This window comes from Ranitomeya imitator, chromosome 9, assembly GCF_032444005.1.
Source record: "Ranitomeya imitator isolate aRanImi1 chromosome 9, aRanImi1.pri, whole genome shotgun sequence".
Taxonomy (NCBI): domain Eukaryota; kingdom Metazoa; phylum Chordata; class Amphibia; order Anura; family Dendrobatidae; genus Ranitomeya; species Ranitomeya imitator.
Genome location: NC_091290.1, coordinates 52,570,677 through 52,591,428, shown reverse-complemented (window position 1 = coordinate 52,591,428; position 20,752 = coordinate 52,570,677). Strand labels below are relative to the sequence as shown.

Sequence of the window (20,752 nt, the reverse complement as noted above, 5' to 3'; positions counted from 1 at the left end):
GATGTCGCTGTCTTGCGCTGTCCCTATACACATCGGACGTCATGTTGTCCTCCAAACACCTAGGTGGCGCTGTTATGTCATTTCCCTGCGTGTCCAGCGTACAGACAGCTCGCACCTCCGAACCTGTAGGTGGCGCTGCACATCAGCATCAGGAAGTGTCACCCATCGGTGTGCCAAGTGCTGGGAAGCAGGACACGGCGAAGAAATGGCCAGCAAAGTGATGTGAGTACCGGGGCCGGCCCAGTGTGAACACGGGTGGACAGGTGTGCGGGTTTATATTTCTTTACAGTGGTTTTTTTTCCTCCCCTTCAACGTGTCCTCTATTAGCGGGGCTGAAACTTAATCTGGCGCTTGCCGGGGGTGACCTTAGAACAAAGAGTGAGCGGTGATCCGGCTGTGCTGGAGGCTCGGGGGCCATCTGCCTGCACAGCCGAGGGGCACTACAGGTGCCAGCATGCCCGGCAGACTTCTGATCACTGCAGAGAGCTGGGACTGCCATTCTCCTCATGCTCCAGTCATCTGGGGGGACTACAAGCCCCAGCATGGAGACAGCAGAAATCTACACATCTGCTGAAGAGGAAACTTTATTTACTTTTTTCTGTTGTGAAAAAAAAAGTCCAATATAGAAGTAAATATTTTCCGATATAATTGTTACAATATTTATTATTAATATATAGATATTTACAGTGTTGGTTGCTGTAAATATTTAGCTTTTCTGCTCTGGAGGCAGAGATGATCTATTATTGTGATTAGAAATGCTGATTGATACGATGACGGCAGCTGATGAGGCCGTAACATAACCACAGGGTGTGAATACAGCCCAGAGGTGAAGATCCTGCTGCTGGCAGATTCCCTTTAAAGGGAATGTCCGCTATCTAGAACAACCCCTTTTACAATGAAATAGCCGTTCCTCCCCTCCTGCATCAACGCTGCTCCGGCAATGTTGGCGCCAGGGATCACGTCCCCTACCGATTAATGGCTCTCACTTCTTCCGCTTGTCCAAGGGAAGTGCGATCACAGCAACCCCATAGCGGCATCTGATTGGCTGCACTGATCACATGACAGAAGAATGCCATGCAGTATTTGGGAGACATTGCACCAAGACGGGAGATGACTATCTATTTTTTTTATTTTTTAAGACGTAGCACTTTATTTAAAAAAAGGTAGTGGACGACACCTTTAAGGCCGGAGTCACACGAGCGTATAACACGGCTGAGTGCTATGCGATAAAACATCTCGGCGTTTGGATCAGTGTTACTCTATGGGGCAGCTCAGATCAGTGATTGTTTTCTCATGCTGATTCGCCGTGAGAGAACAATGGCAGCATGCTGAGAATACATTCGAGAAGCGAGCAAATCTATGGGTGCGAGTGAAACCTCAGACGGCACTTGGATGTCATCCGAGTGCAGTGCGATTCTCACGGACATCGGCAATGGAGAAGATGGGGAAATTACTTTCTCCGTCTCCTCCGCCGCTGTGCTGTGATTCTCAGATGACAGAGGATCGGAGCACAGGGCACTGACCCCCGGATCACACTCACAGAAGAGCAGGAGCTGAGGGTCATTAGCATATCGCATCCGCTGTGATTCTCTACTGGGACCCCGGCCTAAGAGGAATATTTTATAAGTCCAGCTATAGATGGGAATAGCTCATGAGTATAACTGTATTCAGCCTCTGCCCTCCCAGCCTGACTGACAGCCGCAGCTTGTGGTGAGCAGGAAGGATTATATAGTCACTCTGATTTTCAAAGTGAATACATCAGCCTCATCGGGTCTAAGAGATCTGCTTTGTTTGTATTGTGAAATCTGGTGACTGATCCAATTTAAAGGATAACTTCTCATCTTTTTCGTTAGAAGATATGGGTGCCCTAGTTCCTGGCAGTGCAGAGCTAGCTGGGAAGCTGGGGCATCTGGTTAGTGGATACAAACCCCAATCACAAGAGATTCCCAGGCATAGCTAACTTATAATGAAAGAATGAGTGCTAGTCAGTATTACTAGTGCTTCCAGTACCTCCTGACCCCGACGTCCCCATGATCAGGAAGTAGCAGCGCTTTGGATGCAGCATATTATCGCTGCGTTGTAATCACGCAGGTAACTCCGCATGTGTTTAGTGAGCAATGTGAATTTACCGCATTCAATATATATCCATTGTGGAAATTCACACACTGTGGCTCATAAACCCGCACTGCAGGGGAGTTTACGCCACCCCAGATAGAAGCAGCGTGGGCATGAGATTTCTATAAATCCATTCACTTTGCTTGTATCGTAGCGCAAGTGACCTGCATCCAAAACACTGCTGTCCCTGACTGTGGGCACGTACCCTTATAGAGAATATGGCCACTGCTTGTGGATTAAATGTAATGAGTAAGAACAGAAGGGATGCATGGATCCCAAGAGGCAGGTAATGAATGAGCCTACATCTATGATAGTTCTTGTTGTCCTCACTTATAAGACCAAGATTCTTATAGACGTCAGTGGAAAACAGCCCAAAAATGGAACATGGATTTGTCCAACTCTGTCCATATTGTGAGACATGCAGATCACCTGTAGTCCCACTATCGGGAGCTCCTGTGATCAGTGGTGGCTATTGTCGGATTCTTATTGTCATGTCAGTGCCCATTGATTGTAATTAGTGATGAGTGAGTGTGCTTGGATAAGGTGTTATCTGAGCATGCTCCAGTGCAAATAGATTATCTCCGGCGTGCTCTACTACTATGTTCGAGTCCTCGCGGCTGCATTTCGACAGCCACAACAACTGCAGGGATTGTCTAACAAACAGGCAACAGGCGATCCCTGCATGTGTTGCGGCTGTCGAACAGCTGTGATAAATGCAGCCGCGAGGACTCGAACATAGTAGTAGAGCACGCCGGAGATACTCTTATTAGTACATGAGCATGCTCGCTCATCACTAATTATAATGGATCACTATGTGGGGCTCAGCAGAAGACCACCCATGTATATGTTTACAATATTGCAGGGGGGGAGTAAACACAGACCGTCGGTTCACAGTTATGATTCTTTTATTTTTCACATTTGCTGCTATAAGAGAACGTTCTTAAAGTCTTGGGCCGCCCCAGTACGAACCATAGTTGTAGTTGGGATGTGTCATATTTCGGATGCAATGTCCTCGGGGCTTATTTGTTCTGCATTTCTAATTGAATTAATCTCAGAACTGTTTTGCAAAGTCTAAAAGTTTATAACGTATTGGTTTACGCAATTAATTTTTACTCCCGTTTGCCAAATGGCAGGTACGGTAACCGCAGCTTCTCTAAAACAAAAAACAAAAATAAGAAAAGACAAACCTGTATTTTTCAACATAAAGCAAATCTATATCTTGTAGTTTACAGTCCTTTTGTCATCTAAAGGTATAATACTTAGTAATCATTGTTTAATCTAGTGTTTCATTTCAGGGTGTTAACCTTAGTTGTGAAGGGATACAAGTGTATTTATTTATTTTTTGGGGGGTAATTCCTAACTAAATTAAGATCAGGGTAGAATATTTGGAGGGTTTCTTTGCTCAAGTTAAGGGCGTAGTCAGGCGGCCATATAACGCGGATGCCGATCACAATTCTCGGACTGGCCGGCCGCTCTTCTTGCCATAGAAATACGTGGTGTCATGCTAAGGTCAGGAGAGCCGAAGGCCAGTCCGGGGATTGCGATGCGATTGTCGTCCGTGTTCTCCGGCCATCTGACTGCGGCCTGTGGCAGATCCTTCAACAGATTTAACAATTCTAACTGCATACATTATTAAAAGGGTTTTCCACTTTTATGAAAGCGGACCTCCACCAATCAGATAGTAGTGTAAAAACAAATGGCGAGATTACTCGTCTACCCTTGGTCCTGCTTCTGCCTCCCACCGCGGCTTCACTGTCTGCGTTTTGGCTGCAGTGGTGACCTCACGACCAATCTCGGAGCTCAGTGGCTCTGCTGATGTTGATGGTACTAGCCGCTAAGCTCTGTGATTGGCTGCAGCACCGATGCGTCCTGTAGCCTAGACTCCGAAGAAGCGGTGGAGAGTCACCGATGGACAAAGGGAGAGCGAGTACTGACTCTTCTTGTTTTTTAAAAAAGCAATTTTTTTTTTTACGATCTGATCAGCACTTTTCTAAAAGTGGAAAACCCCTTTAAATAAACATCAGACGTGATGAGGCTGGTATACTTACTATGAGAATCAATGTCAGAATTTCTGCATAAATCTGGTATTAAAATACCGCAAGCATTTTCTGAGTCTAGGTAGAGGTGGGAAAATTTTCGAAAAGGATTGTACAGACATGCAAACATTGATTTTGAAAGTGCACCAACTTCATCAGGTCTTGGGGTATGTGCACAAAGTTTTTTTTTTTTTTTTGGAGAAGTCATTTGGAGAAGGTCCGCTCCAAAAGGTGCTTGAAACATTTTTCTTATTTAGTTCTATTGTAAAATCGATGTTTTATATATTCAAATTTTTGGACTTTTTTTCTCCGGTTTTGAAAAAAAAGAAATTGCATGTCTTGGGAGTTTTTTTGTAGCTTTTATGGAAAAACCAGCTCAAATGTAGGCACTATCCAATCAAAAAGCTGCAAAAAATAAAATAAAGGTTCATTGAAAAAAATCTCCCAGAAATGCTTACATATTGATCCATTCTCTGCAGGTGTGTTATTGTACTGTATTGCCGCCCGTCTTACGTATTGATCCATCCTCTGCAGGTGTGGGTAAATGCTTTAATTTGGACATACAACACTAGTTTACAGTAAAATTCCTTTAATCTGGAACCCAGTACTCCGGAAACCCTGGTAGCCTGGCATCAACTTAAAATGGTCGTGAATCGGACTTTAATCCAGTGGCATCTAATAGTTCAGAGTCTTACAAGAGCAGAGGAGAAAGATTAAGCAACTGAAAAGAGGACATAAGGCGGCTCAGAGGAAAGTTTAAAAAAGGTCAAGAAAAGTAGTCGGGAGAGAGGCCGACGGGGACGGTAAAAAGTGCACAGCCAACATCCAAAATGGAATCCAACTCAATACAAGGTCCTTCTGTTAAAAGGAAACATGTTACTCTTACAATTCCTCAGAAACTAGAAATTATCCGGAGGCTTGAAAATGGTGAAAGCCGTGCCTCCATTATGGAGGAGTTCAACATTGGCTCCTCAACCATCTATGACATTAAAAAACGAAAGGATCAGTTGTGTTCCTATGTAGCATCCAGCGAAACCATGAGAGGCCTTATGAAGCGACAGACGTTGAAGCAACCCAAGTTAGCTCAGTTGGACAAGGTGGTGTACAGGTGGTTTACCGAAATGCGATCTCAAGGAATAACTGTGACGGGGCCTATGATCATCGAGAATGCCAAAGCTTTCTATACAGAAATGGAAATAACCGAAAAGTGCATATTTTCCGACGGATGGTTAAGGAACTTTAAAGAACGCCATGGCATCAGGAAGATGTCTAGCACCGGCGAGTTATGTTCAGAGGATGCCGAATCTATGGAGGGCTACAATGAATTTTTTAATACCCTTCTGAAAGAACAAAAATTGCTCCCAACCCAGATTTACAACAGTGAAGGCTTTGTAGAAGAGTGGATGGTAGTTGATAAGGACACTCCAGTGGTCCAATACGGCGAAGATCACTTTCCAAACGTTAAAATCCTTGACTTGCCAGGCCCGACTGACGAAGAACAGGAGGCTGCGGAGGAGCCTAAAAAGAAATACACCTGGAATCAGGCTTCCGAATTCATTACCAAATTTGTGGAGTTTGCCGAATCCAGCAGCCATTACACTCCGGCAGAAGTTATGGATCTTCGCATCGTCCTCGATAATTTTTACCAGAAAAAGGCTTCATTCCTAAAACGCATGCATCACAAGAGCAGAAGCAAAAAGCACCCCAAGAGACGTTCCGCACTAAGTTCTACGTCAACTACCTCCATCATTGTAAAGACTACTGAGCCTCACTCTCCCGAACGATCCATCTCGCCCGTGTCCATAGAATATAAAGTGGTGGACCTTGACGTATCGGATGACGCAGTAGAAGATATCAAATTAGAAGACTCGTCTGATTAGTTGTGCAGCCCAAATATTTTAAAGGGTCATTTCTTGATTACAGTAACTTCTCAAGTTAATTGGCCCAGGAACCCCATAACCAAATCTCGCATACCTACGTAACCTGGACCCTAGAGTAAGTGAAGCTTAGTTGTAGGGTTCCTGGGCCGAGGTGTCCTCAAAACTCAAACTTTAGTATTATTTAACTGTATGCTTATTTAATTTTGTACCATCTAGTTTTTAGTTTTACTGACTTCTTTTATTTGAAAAGTTACTGGAATTCAATAAATACGCAAATTAATAATAAAGTGATAGCATTTTTCTTTCCTTTTTATTTTGGACTGTACACTAATCTCCGTTGAGCTTCATGTCTTCCTGAGGATATCGACTCTTAAAGGTATTATTTCAACTTCTATTCTTAACACTTAATACTCTTTCCAGAATCCTAAATATTCAGTAATCCGGCACCCGTCTGGTCCTGTGGGTGCCAGATTAAAGGAATTTTACTATTTATATAAATTATTGTTAGTAGCTGTCAATCGTGCCTATAGAAGTTAGCTTTGAAAACCGTAGTCAAAGAATAAAGTCTTCTATGTAACCTAGAAGTGAACACTTTCACCACTCCGATCCAACTCCAGCAGTGCTACTTTACGGAGAATCTGTCGCCACCTTTATGCTGCCCTCATCAGATTTCTGCTTGTGTCCCTTATCTATTGTATTCATCTTATTTATCGTATTCTTCTTAATAGTATGCAGGAGCAATGATGAGCTGCGTGCTCACTCTGCCCTCCAGTCTTTTATATACAGTTTTCAGCCTATGCACAGTAATAGGTAAAAAAAAGCTGTCAACAAGTGGCTGGTGAAGCCTTCGTCTAATGAAAACTACACCACAGGCCGACATAACCATAAATGAGACAAAATGAAATAATCGTAAGGCTTCATTCACTTGTCCGTGTTGCACGTACGTATTCTACAAATTGGTTTTTTCACTGCAACACGTACCCATTAAAACCTATGATGCTATTCACGTGTCTGTGTTTTTTTTCACAGACCATGTGTCCGTGCACAAATCTCAGAGACATGTCGTTTTTTCTCCAGCGTCATCGATGGCATCCTTGTGCTGTCCATATTTAACACTGCGAAGGATAGGTGAAGCTTTGTAATCTATTTATCCAGCCGCGAAAAACTCGCACTGTAAAAACGGACGATACACTGATCCAAAACGCTGATGACATCGGTCCCGTTTTTTTCCACATATGCGTTTAAACATTTGAAGGTACACAGTGCTATATAATATAATCGCAATATATAAGAGAACAGAAGGTTTGATGGGAGGAGAGCTTCTTTAACAAATGTTGCAAACTTATATTCAAAGTTCTTCCTTTACGTTAGCAGGGTCCCCTAGTTTTAGGCTAAAAACAGCGTGTCCTGCTACTCGCAATTCCCGGCAGTCGGCTGTGATTTGTGGGGGAGCTGTTTAAAGGGGTTATCCAGGACAATTAGTAAAAAAAATTATGAGCCTAAGGCTATGTGCACACATTGTGGATTTTGCAGCGGATTGGCCGCAGTTTTCCATGCGTTTACAGTACAATGTAAATAAACCTATGGAAAAAAAAAATCCGCAGTGCCCATGGTGTGGAAAAAAAACGCGTGGAAACACTGCGTTGTTTATTCCGCAGCATGTCCATTCTTTTGTGCAGATTCCGCAGCGGTTTACACCTGCTCCATAATAGGAATCCGCAGGTGGAATCCGCACAAAATCCACAAAAAAATTGCAGTAATTCCACAGGAAATCCGCAGTGCGGTTTACATGTGGATTTACCAAAATCAGTCCGCAAAAATCCGCCGTGTGATTGCAGCGTGAGCACGTGGCCTTAGGACTAATAGGCATGTATGTTCTAAATAGTGCTAGGCACAACAGGCAGATAATCTCTGCCGCCACAGAGCTGACATGGACCGCTCCTGCCGGTGATTTGGCAGCTTCCGTTGATGTCACGTTGACAGAGCAGCGGCTTCTCATCTGCTCTTCTCTGTTGATGGGGCGTGATTGCTTCCATCATGCTGATTGACAGCCAGCCCCGCTCTGCCTGAAGCCGACTGTCAATCAGCATGACATCAACAGTCACACCCTATCAACAGAGCAGCCTGGAAGAAGCAGAGCTGCTCTGTTGATGTTGAACAGCTGAATCGCAGGCAGGAGCAGTCGGGTACCACGTTGAGCCAGGGCTGGAAAGAGCAGCCAAGTAGTTGATTTTTAGGCCCATAGTAAAGAAAAAAAATTAGTGCTGGACCACCCTTTTAATTTTCCTGCAGAGCCTCCACAAGGAAAAAGAGGTATCACCGTTTACAAACCTCTGACTGATGGCGATGTGAATTGTGTAAAGAGTTGCTGGATCCTCCCAATAGAAGGGCTCATGCTGACGACTGTAGTTTCCATCCAATTGTCATTCGTTAAAACACCGGATTGTACCCGGACCAATGGAATTCAATGAAGCATTGCACTATTTGCATCGATAATTGGATGGCACTCACCCATTTATTCTATGTGTCCATGGAAAACATCGGACCAGACTTGAGTGACAACCGAGTGCGGTCCGACAGACTGAATGGAGAAACTTTTTTTATTTTTTAATTCTCCATGAAAATCGATTTATACTATAATGATCCAATGATCATATTCTGATCAGTGCGATTAGCATAACTGACCGATTTTTTTTTTTTTTTTTTTTTTTTCAGATATTGAGAAAACAGTCTTCTGCACCTGCCCTTTAAAAAAAAAAAAAAGTATTTGAAAATAACTTTTCCAAATTAGACATCCCTTTTAACTGAATGGACACATTGGGGCACTCTAGCACTAATTATTATGACATATTGTAACACATTTGGCAGAATTTTTCTTCTTGTGACCCTGACTCGGATGAGAGTTATAAAAACTGGTGCATTAATTCAATTGATTTATTTTCTAAATGGCGTCTGAAAAATGGTCTAGATGCCGACCCCATTTTTCCTTTTGCACCAGTCTGAATAAGGCTATGTGCACACGTTCCGGATTTTGCTGCTGATCCGCAGCGGATTCACAGCAGTTTTCCATGCGTTGTACAGTACCATGTTAATGTATGGAAAAGAAATTCGTAGTGCCCATGGTGCAGGAAAATACAGCTCAGAAACGCTGCGTTGTATTTTCCGCAGCATGTCAATTCTTTGTGCGGATTCCGCAGCGTTTTACACCTGCTCCTCAATTGGAATCCGCAGGTGTAAAACCGCGGTGGAATCCGCGCAAAAAACCGCAGTAAATCCGCAGGTAAAACGCACCAGAATCCACAATGTGTGCACATAGCCTAACCTCTCCCTCAATGGCTGACTCTTCTGCCGGCTGAGTGCTTCTCATAGCTTCTGTCTTGGTACATGGATTTACTCTGGTGGGGCCATCTTATTATACCAAACCCTCAATTCTGTGCACAATATCAGTATTTACTTGTTACAATGTGAACTGGCCTTTATATCTGTAAAGTAGAATTTGCTGGATTGGTGCAGAGATGTGATAAGATAGACCACACCGACATGACACCTCTGAACACTGCTGGAAACCTCATGTTCTTGGCAGCATCAGTCTTATAATCGTATCTATTTTTCAATTTTAGATATCCCCTTTACCAACTTGGAAATCCACAGCTCCGTGTGTTTAGGACCAACTTCTTTATGACCCTGGTGAGACCTGGTAAACCGCTCCCCCCAGACACAGTACAGTTCCGTATACCCCTAGAGTAAGTATCTGCGTCTCTTCCCATCCTCTTTGTATGCCGTCTACACTAACTGCAGAATTTCTTTTCCAGTTACACAAATGAAGGGGAAAAAATCATTAGAAAAGTTTGTGTCCTCGAATCTATAGTGAAGGTTTGCATTCTGATGGGCAAATGAATGACCCAAGGGTAGAGCACCACTGAGAACCAAAGGGATTTCCTTGCATGAATCAGAGCGAGTCCACACAATTGCATCCAGATATACCGTATATACTCGAGTATAAGCCGACCCCCCTAATTTTGCCACAAAAAACTGGGAAAATTTATTGACTCGAGTACCAAACCAGGGATTCAAGCTTCAGGAGGCTAATTTGCATATTCCAGGTGCCTTCTGGGAGAAGCGAAGTCTCCCTAAGCTAGAAGATCGTTGGGTACAGCCGGGACCAGCTGCTTCGAAAGCATCACCAAACCAGGGATTCAAGCTTCAGGAGGCTAATTTGCATATTCCAGGTGCCTTCTGGGAGAAGCGAAGTCTCCCTAAGCTAGAAGATCGTTGGGTACAGCCGGGACCAGCTGCTTCGAAAGCATCACCAAACCAGGGATTCAAGCTTCAGGAGGCTAATTTGCATATTCCAGGTGCCTTCTGGGAGAAGCGAAGTCTCCCTAAGCTAGAAGATCGTTGGGTACAGCCGGGACCAGCTGCTTCGAAAGCATCACCAAACCAGGGATTCAAGCTTCAGGAGGCTAATTTGCATATTCCAGGTGCCTTCTGGGAGAAGCGAAGTCTCCCTAAACTAGAAGATCGTTGGGTACAGCCGGGACCAGCTGCTTCGAAAGCATCACCAAACCAGGGATTCAAGCTTCAGGAGGCTAATTTGCATATTCCAGGTGCCTTCTGGGAGAAGCGAAGTCTCCCTAAGCTAGAAGATCGTTGGGTACAGCCGGGACCAGCTGCTTCGAAAGCATCACCAAACCAGGGATTCAAGCTTCAGGAGGCTAATTTGCATATTCCAGGTGCCTTCTGGGAGAAGCGAAGTCTCCCTAAGCTAGAAGATCGTTGGGTACAGCCGGGACCAGCTGCTTCGAAAGCATCACCAAACCAGGGATTCAAGCTTCAGGAGGCTAATTTGCATATTCCAGGTGCCTTCTGGGAGAAGCGAAGTCTCCCTAAGCTAGAAGATCGTTGGGTACAGCCGGGACCAGCTGCTTCGAAAGCATCACCAAACCGCGCGCCTTACGAATTTTTGCCTGTAGGACATTATTGCAAGAGAGCTTGGCTGAGTAGATTACACAAGAAGGAAAACACACAGCAAGTCAGCAGGATCTAGGAGCAACATGGCAGATGTGACAACCTACATGGTGAGCTGCAGCATGTGCTACATGTTCACAGATCGACCAGAAGAAGAATCCAATTTCACCTGTCAGAAGTGTAGACTAGTGGCCCTTTTAGAAGAAAAGGTGCGGGGTCTGGAAGAAAGAATAGCAACTTTGAAACTCATCAAAGAGAATGAAGACTTTCTAGACAGAACAGAAGCATCTCTACTGGTCACAGAAGGTGCAAAAAGTGTCAGAGAACCTCCAAAAGCAGATGAGTGGAAGCATGTGACCAAAAGAAGCAAGAAGACCATGGAGAAATCACCAACCACACAACTGAAGAACCGATATCAAATCTTTGTAGAGGATGAAGATGGCACACCTAAGAATGAAGCAATACCAGCAAGCAAAAAAGAAAAGGGCACACAGCAACAAGTGACAGCAAAAAGTACAGCCAAGAAGCAACGAAGAGTGGTGGTGGTGGGAGACTCACTACTGAGAGGCACCGAAGCAGCCATCTGCAGACCGGACATAACTGCAAGAGAAGTATGCTGCCTTCCAGGTGCGATGATCAAGGATGTGACCGATAGGATACCAAAGCTCTTCAGCTCCAAGGACGTCCACCCATTTCTTCTGATACATGTTGGCACCAATGACACGGCAAGGAAGGACCTACCGACAATCTGCAAGGACTTTGAAGAGTTGGGGAAGAAAGTAAAGGAACTGGATGCACAGGTAGTTTTTTCTTCTATCCTTCCAGTAGACGGGCATGGCACCAGGAGATGGAACAGGATCCTTGATGCAAACAACTGGCTAAGACGATGGTGCAGACAACAAGGATTTGGATTCCTGGACCACGGTGTGAATTACTGGTATGATGGACTCCTCGCCAGAGACGGACTACACCTCAACAAACCTGGGAAACACACATTCGCCAGAAGACTCGCTACACTCATCAGGAGGGCGTTAAACTAGAAGAAGAGGGGACGGGAAGAAAAACATTAGACTCGAACAAAGACGACCCAGGAAAACATACTCAGAAGGGAGGTAAGAACATTTCTAAAACAATCCACAGTGAGGAGATTGGAACAAAACAAAATCCTCTAAACTGCATGCTCGCAAACGCCAGAAGCCTGACAAACAAGATGGAAGAACTAGAAGCAGAAATATCTACAGGTAACTTTGACATAGTGGGAATAACCGAGACATGGTTAGATGAAAGCTATGACTGGGCAGTTAACTTACAGGGTTACAGTCTGTTTAGAAAGGATCGTAAAAATCGGAGAGGAGGAGGGGTTTGTCTCTATGTAAAGTCTTGTCTAAAGTCCACTTTAAGGGAGGATATTAGCGAAGGGAATGAGGATGTCGAGTCCATATGGGTTGAAATTCATGGAGGGAAAAATGGTAACAAAATTCTCATTGGGGTCTGTTACAAACCCCCAAATATAACAGAAAGCATGGAAAGTCTACTTCTAAAGCAGATAGATGAAGCTGCAACCCATAATGAGGTCCTGGTTATGGGGGACTTTAACTACCCGGATATTAACTGGGAAACAGAAACCTGTGAAACCCATAAAGGCAACAGGTTTCTGCTAATAACCAAGAAAAATTATCTTTCACAATTGGTGCAGAATCCAACCAGAGGAGCAGCACTTTTAGACCTAATACTATCTAATAGACCTGACAGAATAACAAATCTGCAGGTGGTCGGGCATCTAGGAAATAGCGACCACAATATTGTACAGTTTCACCTGTCTTTCACTAGGGGGACTTGTCAGGGAGTCACAAAAACACTGAACTTTAGGAAGGCAAAGTTTGACCAGCTTAGAGATGCCCTTAATCTGGTAGACTGGGACAATATCCTCAGAAATAAGAATACAGATAATAAATGGGAAATGTTTAAGAACATCCTAAATAGGCAGTGTAAGCGGTTTATACCTTGTGGGAATAAAAGGACTAGAAATAGGAAAAACCCAATGTGGCTAAACAAAGAAGTAAGACAGGCAATTAACAGTAAAAAGAAAGCATTTGCACTACTAAAGCAGGATGGCACCATTGAAGCTCTAAAAAACTATAGGGAGAAAAATACTTTATCTAAAAAACTAATTAAAGCTGCCAAAAAGGAAACAGAGAAGCACATTGCTAAGGAGAGTAAAACTAATCCCAAACTGTTCTTCAACTATATCAATAGTAAAAGAATAAAAACTGAAAATGTAGGCCCCTTAAAAAATAGTGAGGAAAGAATGGTTGTAGATGACGAGGAAAAAGCTAACATATTAAACACCTTCTTCTCCACGGTATTCACGGTGGAAAATGAAATGCTAGGTGAAATCCCAAGAAACAATAAAAACCCTATATTAAGGGTCACCAATCTAACCCAAGAAGAGGTGCGAAACCGGCTAAATAAGATTAAAATAGATAAATCTCCGGGTCCGGATGGCATACACCCACGAGTACTAAGAGAACTAAGTAATGTAATAGATAAACCATTATTTCTTATTTTTAGTGACTCTATAGCGACAGGGTCTGTTCCGCAGGACTGGCGCATAGCAAATGTGGTGCCAATATTCAAAAAGGGCTCTAAAAGTGAACCTGGAAATTATAGGCCAGTAAGTCTAACCTCTATTGTTGGTAAAATATTTGAAGGGTTTCTGAGGGATGTTATTCTGGATTATCTCAATGAGAATAACTGTTTAACTCCATATCAGCATGGGTTTATGAGAAATCGCTCCTGTCAAACCAATCTAATCAGTTTTTATGAAGAGGTAAGCTATAGACTGGACCACGGTGAGTCATTGGACGTGGTATATCTCGATTTTTCCAAAGCGTTTGATACCGTGCCGCACAAGAGGTTGGTACACAAAATGAGAATGCTTGGTCTGGGGGAAAATGTGTGTAAATGGGTTAGTAACTGGCTTAGTGATAGAAAGCAGAGGGTGGTTATAAATGGTATAGTCTCTAACTGGGTCGCTGTGACCAGTGGGGTACCGCAGGGGTCAGTATTGGGACCTGTTCTCTTCAACATATTCATTAATGATCTGGTAGAAGGTTTACACAGTAAAATATCGATATTTGCAGATGATACAAAACTATGTAAAGCAGTTAATACAAGAGAAGATAGTATTCTGCTACAGATGGATCTGGATAAGTTGGAAACTTGGGCTGAAAGGTGGCAGATGAGGTTTAACAATGATAAATGTAAGGTTATACACATGGGAAGAGGGAATCAATATCACCATTACACACTGAACGGGAAACCACTGGGTAAATCTGACAGGGAGAAGGACTTGGGGATCCTAGTTAATGATAAACTTACCTGGAGCAGCCAGTGCCAGGCAGCAGCTGCCAAGGCAAACAGGATCATGGGGTGCATTAAAAGAGGTCTGGATACACATGATGAGAGCATTATACTGCCTCTGTACAAATCCCTAGTTAGACCGCACATGGAGTACTGTGTCCAGTTTTGGGCACCGGTGCTCAGGAAGGATATAATGGAACTAGAGAGAGTACAAAGGAGGGCAACAAAATTAATAAAGGGGATGGGAGAACTACAATACCCAGATAGATTAGCGAAATTAGGATTATTTAGTCTAGAAAAAAGACGACTGAGGGGCGATCTAATAACCATGTATAAGTATATAAGGGGACAATACAAATATCTCGCTGAGGATCTGTTTATACCAAGGAAGGTGACGGGCACAAGGGGGCATTCTTTGCGTCTGGAGGAGAGAAGGTTTTTCCACCAACATAGAAGAGGATTCTTTACTGTTAGGGCAGTGAGAATCTGGAATTGCTTGCCTGAGGAGGTGGTGATGGCGAACTCAGTCGAGGGGTTCAAGAGAGGCCTGGATGTCTTCCTGGAGCAGAACAATATTGTATCATACAATTATTAGGTTCTGTAGAAGGACGTAGATCTGGGTATTTATTATGATGGAATATAGGCTGAACTGGATGGACAAATGTCTTTTTTCGGCCTTACTAACTATGTTACTATGTATGTTACTATGAGTATAAGCCTAGGGTAGGAAATGCAGCAGCTACCGATGAATTTGAAAAATAGAAATAGATGCTCCATACCGTTCATTATTGCCCCATAAGATGCTCCTTATAAAGCTGTGCCCCATATAATTCTCCATATCGTTCATTGTTGCCCCATAGAAAGCTGTGCCATATATAATGCTCTGCACTGTTCATTATGGCCCCATAGATGCTCCATAGAAATATGTGCCCCATATAGAATGCTCTGCACTGTTCATTATTGATCCATAGAAAGCTGTGCCATATAGAATGCTCTGCACCGTTCATTATTGCCCCATAGATGCTCCATAGAAAGCTGTGCCATATAGAATGCTCTGCACCGTTCATTATGGCCCCATAGATGCTCCATATAAAGCTGTGCCATATAGAATGCTCTGCACCGTTCATTATGGCCCCATAGATGCTCCTTATAAAGCTGTGCCATATAGAATGCTCTGCACCGTTCATTATTGCCCCATAGATGCTCCATAGAAAGCTGTGCCATATAGAATGCTCTGCACCGTTCATTATGGCCCCATAGATGCTCCTTATAAAGCTGTGCCATATATATATATTGCTCTGCACCGTTGATTATGGCCCCATGGATGCTCCTTATAAAGCTGTGCCATATATATATATTGCTCTGCACCGTTGATTATGGCCCCATGGATGCTCCTTATAATGCTGTGCCATATAGAATGCTCTGCACCGTTCATTATTGCCCCATAGATGCTCCATAGAAAGCTGTGCCATATAGAATGCTCTGCACCGTTCATTATGGCCCCATAGATGCTCCTTATAAAGCTGTGCCATATATATATATTGCTCTGCACCGTTGATTATGGCCCCATGGATGCTCCTTATAATGCTGTGCCATATAGAATGCTCTGCGCCGTTCATTATGGCCCCATAGATGCTCCTTATAAAGCTGTGCCATATATATATATATATATATATATATTGCTCTGCACTGTTGATTATAGCCCCATAGATGCTCCATAGAAAGCTGTGCCATATATAATGCTCTGCACCGTTGATTATTGCCCCATAGATGCTCCTTATAAAGCTGTGCCATATATAATGCTGCTGCTGCAATAAAAAAAAAAAATCACATACTCACCTTTCTTCGCTCAGGACCCCGGCGCTTTCAATATTTACCTGCTCCTCGTGCGGCTCCATCTCCAGCACTGATGCTCAGCAGAGGGCACGCACTGACTACGTCACCGCGCCCTCTGAACTGAGCGTCACTGCTAGAGGACGCTGCAGACGGAGCCGCACTGGAGCGAGGAGCAGGCAAATATCGCGCAGCACTCCCCTCCCCGTATACTTACCTGCTCCCGGCGTGGTCCCTGCAGTCCCTGACTTCTCCCAGCGCTGCTTCTTCTTGCTGTATTGAGCGGTCACAGTTACCGCTCATTTACTGCAATGGATGTGTCTCCACCCCTATGGGAGGTGGAGCCGCATATTCATTTCTGTAATGAGCGGTACCATGTGACCACTCAGTACAGGAAGAATCTGCAGCGCCGGGGAAGCCAGGGACTGCAGGGACCGCGCCGGGAGTAGGTAAGTATAATTACACAGCCCCCGCTCCCCCTCCCCTGCTGACCTCCCGGTATATGACTTGAGTATAAGCCGAGAGGGGGACTTTCAGCCCAAAAAAATGGGCTGAAAATCTCGGCTTATACTCGAGTATATACGGTACTTCTCCAACGTTTCAGAGAAAATATCCTCGTCTGGCTCTGCCCAGCACCCATGCTGGCGATTAACAGATTCTCCCTTGTGTGTACATAGGGAGAGACCTGTCGATTACATTTAGCAGAGCTAGGAAAAACCCATCAAGGATCATTACCAGAGACCAGACTAGTCTTGCTGTGCCCTAGTTCAGAAAATAATCTATCTGGCTGCAATTCATACTGCTCACAGTTTGGGCAGCACAAATTGCATGAAAGTTTTCGCTAAAGAAATAAAATTGACAGTTTCTAAAATTTTAATCCCTCAAAATGTCTTATAGAATGGGAATACAGCTGTTTCTAAAAGGTCCATCTGCACAAGTAGAGCGTAGTTGTAAAGAGTTAATTTGAACAAGAAGGAATTGGCTGCCTGTAAAGGGTTAACCTATGTCCCTGCATACACACAGCACCAGATAGCAACAGGAAGCTGTGATATGATTTTCCTCTGTTGCTGATTCATTTTTGCCCCTCTCCTGCTGCATATTACACAGGAATCCATCTAGCATTAGTGACATCCAGCACTGAAGTCAGAGACAGCAGCACACATTTCCTCTTCACACTGTCAGCCTTCTCATACAGTGGTAGATTTCAGCTCAAATGCAGGAAGTCTCACACAAATGGCAAAATATTGAGACGGTGGAGAGCCCCTTCAGTCTCCTCTTCTTAAAGGAACGGAGCTATTTTAACTAAATTAACAGGTTTTTTTCTTCGTTTTCCTAATTATATTCATTTGAGAGGTTAAAGTTTGGTCTCCTTTTAGTTAGTGAGGGAAGTGATGGGTCTATTTTAAATTTGTCTTGTTCATGTGATGTTCTGGCGTTCAAGAAAAAATAACGTTTGAAGATCAATCATCTTGAGTACATATAAAACAGTTGCAGAGTTTATATTTTACGGTTTGTCTTTGATAAAAGCATTGCTGCTTTGTCACAGCCACATCTGCACATCTTCTAATGTATTGCACACACATTTCTCTACATTGCAGAATGACAAAGTTCGATGTCCAGAACTATCTGCAGCGTATTTACAACGTGGCTGTCATTGCTGTCCGTACTCGCATCCAGTTTGGTGAGTGACGTTGTTAATTTCACTGCACTCCCGATGCGATAGCATGGGGCCTATTTCTAGTTATTTTATAAATGCTTGTTTCCATTTTTGAGAAATCCATCACTGAATTTGTATGAAAATGATCCGCTGGTGCAGCAAGGATTGGTCCTGCACTTTTGGCTCTCTTACCTCTCTCCCCATTTCCCCGCCCTCCGCTTGCTTCCTGACAGCAACAGGCTGGTCACTCTTGTCTCTCTCGACAGAGATCTCATGCTGTCATTGGGGTGGCGCATGCGCAGATTGATAGTACAGCTATTACACGTCATCAGGACCTTTCCGCCCCTACACCACCCCAGGGAATGACAGTGCCTATGTGTAATCTCGGGCAGGAGTGTCAAGACTGACCTGTCAGTCACTGACAGGGGGCAGACAGTAGTGAAACAGAGTGAAGCCAAAGAGCTGTAGACTTGAAGTCTAGCTGTAGACTTGTAGACTAGCTGTAGACTTCAGTGTCAACCCTGATTCCAGCCGTGCTTACAAGCTCAATAGTAAATCGTATACTATAATACGAAATCTCAGATGTGCATGTCTCTGACACAAGTATGGCCAGAGCATCACTTCTGGCGCTTGGTAATGATGTGTGCGGGTCATTGATGTCATCGGGGATTTCCCCGTGACCCGCACCAACGTGATGGCGCCGGGGTCCTACGCTTGTCTGTTCGGATACATCTGCCATTTCTCAAACAAATTGCCAACACCTGATACCAAAGAGAGGGATATATAACATGGGCATGTGAGGACATCTATATCATCTTTGCCTCCTGAGGAAGCCGACGTGAAACGTACGTTGGGGCACGTGTTATACTCGCAGCCATGAATACAGGTGAGAACTATTAATGGCATGACTCGCTTCACCACTGTCTGGGAGAATTCTCTAATGGTCACTGACTTTATAATACCTATATCACGTCCTGATTTCCTAATGTGGTGACAAAGCGTCTGCCATTTTTGTTTTGGCTTTCTTTATAAACACATTCACTGCACTTTGTTTCTATATAATTTAATGAAGGCCCTCTATCTGTTTTTATGCCTGTGGGGTGACACTACTTTTTTGGTGCACCTCTGACCCGACTTGAATAGCTCTATAAATGATCAATCTGTTGTGATACATGTATTGTACTGTATTTTTTTTAATTAATTGTCATTAAAAAAATTTATATATTTTTTTTTAGAACATTCCCTGGTGATTTATACGCTCCATGTGTTTTTGTTATAATGTCAGTAGTAAATCTTGTAAAGCGCTGTCTAGCAGCAGTGTTCGATCCCCTAGGTCAGATTAATATCTCAAAAATGACTGAACATTTCAATAAGCAGAGAATTGCTTATTTGTGCAAGCTTTATCCAAGAACATCCGTTTATGAAGATGGGAATAACCCTTTAAGGCGAAGACCACAATGGAGGCCAGTCTTATTATATGTCCACGTGTTATTTTGTTTCTAAAATTTGGACCCCACTGATGTAATTATCACTTCTGTAGGTAGCAACCGGAAAAGAAATCATCTAAACCAAAGAGTGAAGGTCCCCGACTACAAGGTAGCCTATGTACAGCTGGTGAGTATCTTCCCAATCTCATGTAGGTGTTGCTCAGAATTTTCACATTCTGCAAAGTCGATGGCCGTACGCAGTGCCCCTTTGTTGATTGCCTTCATTACTCCAAGCCCCTGGTTCTGTACAATGAGGCTGTTGTGTTTTTTTTCCTTTGTGGTGCCAGGCTTCCTAATGCTGCTTGTCTGCTTCCAGCAGTCAACAACACATGTCTGGTGACTCAAATGTTCTGAGCTTTGAAAACGAGGGTCGTATTGTAATGCAATGTGTGTTTACAGCAGACATCATTCCTGGATTGAGTTACAAGTGTCTCTGATTCAGAGCTTTAATATTTCCTGTGATGTGCCTGTGATATCGATAGGGCTCTAACCATCTCAGTCTGTTCTCTCTCTTTGTTGTCCGCAAACCCTCATGAGAAGTAATGGTTAGATCAGGCTCTCCCCCACTATCACCACTTGTCCATAACGTCTTCCCCCTATGGAGTAAGGCCATATTGACCCAATTTTTTGATACATCTGCCTCCGGAAAGCTGTGCTGTAGGCTGATCTTTCTCTCTTTTTGCGCAGGTCCAAGGTCAAACTTTCCAGTTCCCAGATCTCTTTCCAGAGAAGGAGTCCTCTGCAGAATCTGGCTCGTTTGAAGAACTGCAAGGAGAATATATGGAGAACGAAAAGCAGCGGCAGCTGAACGACCCACGTAGGGGCGGACTTAACGACTGGTTCGGACTTTGACGCCTCTGTTTTAGGATCCGAATTACTCTTGGCCCATCCAGTTCCTTACTTCATTACTCCGAAAAATGAATTCACAGTCTCATGGCCAGGTTATCATGAACTTTTTAAGTTTCCAATTCTGTAGAAACAGACTGTCCATCCGAGCTATCACTTGTTTATTATTATTATTACTACTCATTTTTATAAGCAGAGTTTATAAGTATTGCATTGATATTCAGGAATATAAATTAATTTAGGACTCAACAGTCTAAAATAAAACCAAAATTTGATTATTTTGTCTTGTGAACGTTTCAGCTGCCAATGGGATTTATTTATTTTCTTCTATCCCTGTCTCTTGAACTTTGAAGGACTTAAAAAAAAAAAAAAAAAAAGTATAGATCAGTAAAATTGGTATATAAAAAAATAAGTCTATGGGGAACTCTTCTTCCTTGTACACCTAAGATGAAAGTTGTCTTAACCTGGATGTCAGCGGGACTTCCTGTCCTTCTAAGCTGCCCTTTCTTGATAATGGATGGTCTTAGTCGGCCATACACATTAGATGGCTATTGGGCGAACAAAGCT

The 20,752-nt window shown here is 43.5% G+C and overlaps 1 protein-coding gene across 3 annotated transcripts; it reads left to right on the top strand.

Annotated features, from left to right (window-relative positions):
* Window positions 1-75: 75 nt before the first annotated feature.
* On the top strand, window positions 76-20,463 carry MRPL23 (mitochondrial ribosomal protein L23). Of its 3 annotated transcripts, none has more exons than XM_069740032.1 (5): window positions 76-222; window positions 9,652-9,774; window positions 17,794-17,876; window positions 19,393-19,466; window positions 20,027-20,463. In XM_069740032.1, exons 1-5 carry the CDS (start codon window positions 206-208, stop codon window positions 20,189-20,191), a joined length of 462 nt encoding a protein of 153 aa, XP_069596133.1. In that variant the 5' UTR covers window positions 76-205; the 3' UTR covers window positions 20,192-20,463. The 3 variants fall into 3 exon arrangements, with proteins under 3 accessions (XP_069596133.1, XP_069596134.1, XP_069596136.1); XM_069740033.1 differs by lacking the exon at window positions 76-222 and adding an exon at window positions 6,183-6,407; XM_069740035.1 differs by lacking the exon at window positions 76-222 and adding an exon at window positions 7,170-7,286 and having other exon boundaries at window positions 20,027-20,338.
* Window positions 20,464-20,752: the final 289 nt, after the last annotated feature.

Excerpts from the sequence above, each read along its gene's own strand:
- MRPL23 (XM_069740032.1), top strand. Across the intron at positions 17,877-19,392 it reads CCGTACTCGCATCCAGTTTG|GTAGCAACCGGAAAAGAAAT; the intron begins GTGAGTGACGTT and ends TCACTTCTGTAG. Across the intron at positions 19,467-20,026 it reads AGGTAGCCTATGTACAGCTG|GTCCAAGGTCAAACTTTCCA; the intron begins GTGAGTATCTTC and ends CTTTTTGCGCAG.